Consider the following 7,573-nt stretch of genomic DNA (forward strand, 5'->3'; position numbering starts at 1 on the left):
TAAATTTACGACTTTATTCTCAAAGTTTGTGATTTTTTTATTACGACGGAGTACTAGGGCCACATTGACAAATAAAAAAATCACAAACTTCGAGAATAAAGTCGTAAATTTATGACTTTATTCTGGAATTTACAGCACATGGTTGTATAGATTAGAGAAGATCTCTGTCTGTTCTTTCATATCTTGTGGTTCAAGTTTATCAATAACTTGTGTGTAAAACCCTGAAGAACACACTCAGTCATCCCTCTAAGTTCCTGTAAAGCCTCTTTACTGCAGAGGCAGAAATCCTCTGTCCTGTATCTACAGTAAAGCTACTGTAAGAAGAGATTCACATTACAACTAAACAGCTTTTTGTCTGTTTGTTTGTCTCTTCTTCCTCCTGCAGATGGTGGAGAACCTGCTGCAGGTCTGTTTCTACACCTTTGTGAATAAAACCCTGAGCGTGGAGTTCCCGGAGATGCTGGCGGAGATCATCACCAACCAGATACCAAAATTCAAAGACGGGAGCGTCAAGCCTCTGCTGTTCCACCAGAAAGGACTGCCTTAAAGAAACAAAACTGTGAAGCAAAGACTTACACCTCCTCCTCCTCCTCCTCCCTTCTGCAGGAGCACGACGACGACGACGAAGACGCCTGTGGCCTCTCGCCGGGTCAGATCTGGGCCCCCCCCCCCAAAATAAAAAACCTGCAGCAGCAGTAGGAAGAAACCCTGCGAAGCCACCGAGAGAGAGACGTTGTGGCTCTGAATGTGTTGTTGTGGGCCGGCTGCTGCTGCTGCTGCTGCGTTGTGGTGATCTGTTTGTTTCCCTCCGTCTCTCCGGCCGCCAGTGTTTCACTGCTGTTTTCTGACAAAGACAACCACCTTCTCTTCTCTGCAGCCCCCAACCCCCTCCCCTCACACATTGAGTTTAATTTTTTTTTTCGTGTCTTGCCTCACTCCCGAGTCCATGACCAGCAGATAGACACCATCCTTTCCACTGTGCGTGCAGTAACAAGGGAGATAGAGCCGTATCGCCCGTAATTAGCTTAGCTCAAACACTGGAAGTGTATAGGTAGTGTTAGCCTGCCTCCTACCTAAAGTCGCTAATTAGCTTAGCTCAAACACTGGAAGTGTATGGGTAGTGTTAGCCTGCCTCCACCTAAAGTCATCAGAGAAACTCTTCAGCAACTCTAAACGGAAACCGGTGGGCCGATCTTCGTCTCAGAGCTGACAAAACTCTCCGGTAAGGCATCTTGAGCGGTCAAATGCTGCTAACGGGACAAGATCGGTCAAAACGGAGGGTTCAAGCAAAGACGCTTTATTTTGGTTCAAGCTAGCTACATCGAGGGTAGGTTAGCTTCCTATTGCAAAGTAAAAGCACAAATTCTATCGTTATGGTTTTCTGTATGTAAAGGGCAACGGGTGTTTTATTTTGTGAAAGTAACCGGAAGTGCGTTGGTCACAACGGCTAGCTTGAGTAGCGCCGAATTCGTCAGAACAAAATTGTAACCAGCTGGTATTTAGACAAATTAATGACACACTGCTGATCTAAACGGCTACTTTCTCACCTAAACATGTTTGAAATGTGGATAAAGTGATATATTTACAGAGTTTAGAGCTAAAATGAAATCAGCTCCTGACTGCTGATTTCAGCTCGGGTAGGAGGCAAGCTAACAGTACCTATACACTTCCAGTGTTTGAGCTAAGCTAATTAGCGACTTTAGGTGGAGGCAGGCTAACACTACCTATACACTTCCAGTGTTTGAGCTAAGCTAATTACGGGCGATACGGCTCTATCTCCCTCGTTACTGCACGCACAGTGGAAAGGATGGTGTCTATCTGCTGGTCATGGACTCGGGAGTGAGGCAAGACACGAAAAAAAAAATGTTGGCGTATCCCCCTTTAACGCCTGATGTTGGTTCCTCTGATCACCTCGCCGTTTGCCCTCCACAGCTCAGAGAATGTAGTGAGCGCCACGGACGGACGGATGGACAAAAAAAAACTAAAGATCAGAGAGAAATGAGAAACACACTCAAGAGAAAGAGAGAATCTTTATTTTCCCTCCGTCTGGACCCGGGGAGGGGAGAGGGGGGAGAGGACGGACTGTTTTCAGCTGTGAATCAATTTCTCTTTTCTGACGTGAAACAAATCAGATTTCTACACCGGACTGTGGACGAGGAGGAAAAAACAGCAACAACTAAACATGTAGAGGAATATTCTCCATTTATTTTATGCAGGCACGCTTTTCTGACCACCACACACACACATTAACACACACAGACACACATAACCATACAGAGAAGACGCAGACATGCATTCACACAAATCAAAATGTTTACACAGGATGTATCCGAGAAGGGAAACCCAGTGCCTTTTTAGCTTCTGAAGCTTCATAGCCATCTCCTCTCTCTCTCTAAAACTGTTGTGTTTCTTTGCATAAGAATGTAACCTTGACATCCTTCCACATACTTTGTCTGTTTTAGTTTTTCCATGCTGGCAAATTTCTGTTTTCTTTTTTTCAAAACCGCCATGTTAGTGTTTTTAATGTGGGCAGCTCTCTCTGTTCTTCTCCACACACACACCCTCCCTCCATCCCTGCAGACATGCACACAAGGAAGACAGCCTTAGATAAGTGTTGATAACAGTGTAGAGAAGAAAAAACAAAAAAAAAGGAAAAAAGTCACAAAATAATGTTCAAGTCTCAAACATGTGACGTCGCTACGACGGAGTATTAGGGCCACATTGAGAAAAAAAACAAAAAACACAGACTTCGAGAATAAAGTCATAAATTTACAAGAATAAAGTCGTACATTTACGAGAATAAAGTCGAAATTTACGAGAATAGTCGTAAATTTACGAGAATAAAGTCAAAATTTACAAGAATAAAGTCGTACATTTACGAGAATAAAGTCTAAATTTTCGAGAATATAGTCGTAAATTTACGAGAATAAAGTTGAAATTTACGAGAATAAAGTCGAAATTTACAAGAATAAAGTCGTACATTTCCTACAAGAAAAAAGTCATAACATTACAAGAATAGAGTCGTAAATTTACGACTTAATTCTCGAAGTTTGTGATTTTTTTATTTCTCAATGTGGCCCTAATACTCCGTCGTACCTCTGTGTGATGTGGAGCTTCAAACCAACACACGTGCAAATGAGAAGCTGCAACTGGAAGTTAAACAGCACGTCGTATCTGATGTTTTATAATAATAATAATAATTGAGCAGCAGTTGAAAGGATCCTGAGTTGTTAATTGGAATGAAATCTGTTTACAAAACCTCTTGCAGTTCATTCAGGTGCAGTTTTACTTTTTCTTTTTTTTTAAATCGAGCTGCATTTGAAAAAAAAAAAAACCCACGCCGTCCACGGTGTCAGGAGTCCAAGGTGTCTGTGTGTTGTTGATGATTTAAAACCATCCTTTCACTGCTGCGTTCACACTGAGGTTGTAGCTTTGTCCATGTTTTCATGCAGATTCATTTAAAACAACATGTTTTCATGGCTCTTCAGGTGACGGTGACACACATGTTACCTGTCCAGGCGGAGGAGATCATTCCTGCTGTGTGTCATTGGATTTTTTTTTTTTAATTTAGATAACAACGTTTCTCAAAACCCTCAAAATATTCAGACGTTTATTCTCTGATTCTCTGGAAACTATTAACTTCACCGTAAAAGAGCATTATGAATTAAACTGCATTTAAAGTTTAATGGTTTAATCAGCTTCATCTCAGAGTGTTTGCACAAACAGGACCTGAGGTTTGTTATTATTAATGGCTGAAAAGGTAAATTAATATATATATATATATATATATATAGATATAGATATAATATACACATATATTTTGTAATATGAGATGTAAAAAAAACAACAAAAAAAACAGAGACACTCGTGATTTATTGAAGCTCAGCACAAGACTGCAATGTTTCTGCAGTTTGGTCTAAATGATTTGTGAATCAAAGCTCAGGCTGTGAGCTGGACGTGTTCCACTAGTGCCAAATGGAAAACAACATTTTACACACACACACACACACACACACACACACACATATATACATACATATATACAGTATATACTTTTTTTTCCAAGAGATGTGAGCGAATGGTTCTTCAGTCGTACTTTCTGTCACTTTGCTTCAGGATGCTGATTGTTGTGATAAACACCGACCTACACCAGCTTCAAAAGGAACTGATTGTTTTCATCCAAGTGAGTGTATGATATAATGATATAATAATATACATTATATATATTATTATTATTATTATTATATATTTTTTGGGAGATGCACAAAATATTGTATTTTTGAAATTGCAGTACAGTTTCTTAGTAGTGCTGCTGCTGCTGTCAGCTCAGACCGGTGGCGGCGGTGGTGTTCAGCATTTGGTCCATTTGCAATGTGAAAAACAAAAAAAAAAGATGATTGTACCAGCTTTCTGCCACAGCCAAAGCAAAATCCATCATCAACAACAGTGCAGTTTGTACATCAGCATCGAAACACAACGCCCCCCCCCCTCTTTTACCCCCCCACACTGATAATGATGGTCTATTTTCCTAACTGTTCCTCTAAAACGTCGACCGACCGACCGTCGACCGTATGGATTTTCAGCTGTTCTGTTCTGTTCTGTTCTGTTCTGTTCTGCTCTCTGAATGGTACTCAACTCGTCCTTCCCTTTAGCGCATAACTCTGAATGAATGAATGAATGAATGAATGAATGGGGCGGTTAACAGACCCAGGTAGCAGGTTGCCATAGAGACCGATCATTTGTGTGTTATTTACAGCTAACAGCACAGCAGGCTCTGGACACACACACACACACAGAGAGAGAGAGAGAGAGCATGTTGTTAATCAGCAGCAGCTTTTTACAGAAAAACATGGGACTTGATGATGTCACTGGTTATTTCTGGGGGCAGATTGATTGATTGATTGATTGATTGATTGATTGATTGATTGATTGATTGATTGATTGATTGATTTGTGTGTTTGGGTGACTTTGCATTCAGTATTACAGCTGTTTCCAGGTGGTGGTGCTTCTTCTTCTAATTCTTCTTCAGAAAACCAGCTTTAACGCGTAGATGTAACCACATCCCTGCTCATTTCTAAAATGGCCATAGGTGTACATAGCAGCGCCGACATATCCAGTGCAACCTTAACAGTGTCTATTATTACATACAGAATATTTTTTACACAGACGTAACCTCTAATACTCCTCCACATTTTCTCTTTTGCCTTTCAGCTTCATGTTTGACTAAAGGCCTTGTGAAAGGGAGACAGAGAGCCATAGAAATAAGATTTCAAATCAGGAAATAGATTAAAACCCTCAACAAATATATATATATATATATATAGTATATATATATATAAATATATCAATGCTTTTGGAGATTGATCTGTTGTAAAAAAGAAAAAAAAAAGAAAAAAGAAGACAATATTTTCTGTGATTTTGAATACATCAGCTTATTGATCCTCTTTGATATAATAATTTTACTCGATCCTTTTTGTACATTGAACGAGTCAAGAAAGTAAATATTTTTCTGTTTGTTGGTTTGTGTTTGATAAAAAAAGGTAGATGTGTTGATACATTTAGGAAGTGTTACACATGTTTGTCTTGTGAAGTAAATGTACAAATTTTACGAGTCAATGGGGGGTGGGGTCGGGGTCGGGGGGGGGAGTAGTATGGAGCTACATTTGTATCTTTATTATTTAATCAAAAGAAAAGTTGATTTAAACAAAAAAGATATTTTCAATCAAAACAAACTTCATTTCAATAAAAAAAAGAAAGGATTTGAATGCAAAAACATATTTGAGATCCACAAAATTGCATTCGAATCCTTTTTTTTTTATTGAAATGAAGTTTGTTTTGATTGAAGTGAGTTATTATTTGATTGAAAATAGCTTTTCTTGTTTAATCAACTTTTTTTGATTGAATAATAAAGACACAAAAGACACAATAAAGCCATAATATGGCTTAAATACAAAAAATCCCCCCAAAATATTTTCAGTCAAATAATAACTCGCCTCAATCAAAGAGAAAAAGGGGTTCAAATGCAATTTTTTTGGGTCTCAAATATTTTTTTGCATTCAAATCCTTTTTTTCTTTGATTGAAAATAGCTTTTTTGTTTAAATCAACTTTTTTTTTTAAAAATTGAATAATAAAGACACAAATGTAGCTCCGTAGGGAAGTCCACACGAACGCTCACTGTGTTTTGAAGTTCTGTATATGGAAAGCAGGAAGGGAGGGAGGGGGGAGTCAGGTGAGACAGGTGAGGGTCCGTGTGTCGTCTCAGAGTGACCAAAGCAGAGAGAGAGAGAGAGAGAGAGAAAGAAAAAAAAATGACAACAAGAAGTATTTTCAATTAGTTACATTTTCAGTAGCACTTGTTATCCAACTCATAGTACTTCTTCTTGTATTTGAAAGGTATCTTTTGTAAAGGTCAAGGCTTTGGATCCCGTGTATATTGCTGTGAGGATTTACTGGTCACTTTAAAATAGAAACCAAAACACACACACACACACACACGCACACAACTACAGACACACACACACAGTAAAACAGACAAAACAAAAAAAAAGTTGAATCTCTGCGTGAAAGTGAATCTGCCAGAGCCCGATGGAATTGCACTACCCTCCTACTGGTCGATAAAAGTCTATTTTGTATAAAATACATGCAAATATTATCTTTAAAGATTAAGGGCAGATCATGTTTCACTGGTATACTATATGGCTATGGCTTTCATTGAAATCTGTTATGTTCGTATTTCAGTTATGTAAATGTAATCCAATGTAAAAAAAAAAACAAAACAAAAAAAAGAAGAAAGAAAGAAACAAAAAAAGAAACAAAAACTAAACGAAAAACAGACAGAAACGCTGAAAATGTTTGTTTAAAAAAAAAAAAAGCCAATAGTTTGTATTACTTCTGTATTACACCTCTTCTGTAGTCAGTGTCGATATTTTCACCTATTTGATTAAATGTTGAATTAAGTTATCTGTGTTGTTCTTCAGCATCCTGTTGGTAACATCTTGGTTGATGTTTTTTTTTGTCATCACTGGTTCAAAGTGGAAATTCGGAAGAACTGATTTCTCTTTAGTTCAGACATCTTACACAATAAAGTTTTCTGTTTTCCAACGCTCCGCTCCCCTGGCTTTTTATTTCATTACTTCATTTATTTAACATTTTTTGCTTATTGCACATTATGTAATTAAAAAAAAGACTCATAACACTTCAGCCTGTGTTTCTGTGAAGTGTTTAGCAGCAATTAGCTTAGCTTAGCTTAGCTTAGCTTAGCTTAGCATACAGAATTAGGGCAGAGGTGAAACGAGCACTAACACCTCCACAGCTCAGTGAATAACATCTTATATAACATGTTATATAGTCTATCCTTAACACAGACACATAACTGCCTCCAAGATTAACACACTAACACACACACTCATATAGCTGTGTGTGTGTGTGTGTGTGTGTGTGTGTGTGTTCAGCTAAGTCAATTAGCGTAGCTTAGCATAAAGAATTAAGGCAAGGAGGGGAATCACAAAGCTTAAAATTACACCCACAAGTGTAAAGCCAGTTAATGACCTGTTATATAGCATGTTAGAAATG

At 38.3% G+C, this 7,573-nt stretch overlaps 1 protein-coding gene across 2 annotated transcripts in view; it reads left to right on the plus strand.

Annotated features, from left to right (window-relative positions):
* LOC146973991 (glucocorticoid receptor-like) overlaps positions 1-7,102 on the plus strand; it is a 118,081-nt gene extending 110,979 nt beyond the window's left edge. For both annotated transcript variants that reach the window (XM_085796981.1, XM_085796980.1), the window contains one exon: positions 386-7,102. In XM_085796981.1, coding sequence (XP_085653107.1) covers positions 386-547 — 162 coding nt within the window. In that variant the 3' untranslated portion in view covers positions 548-7,102. The remainder of the gene's footprint in view (positions 1-385) is intronic.
* Positions 7,103-7,573: the final 471 nt, after the last annotated feature.

The sequence above is a fragment of the Trachurus japonicus genome, chromosome 14, assembly GCF_045865225.1.
Source record: "Trachurus japonicus isolate A0001 chromosome 14, Traja_1.0".
NCBI classification, from domain to species: domain Eukaryota; kingdom Metazoa; phylum Chordata; class Actinopteri; order Carangiformes; family Carangidae; genus Trachurus; species Trachurus japonicus.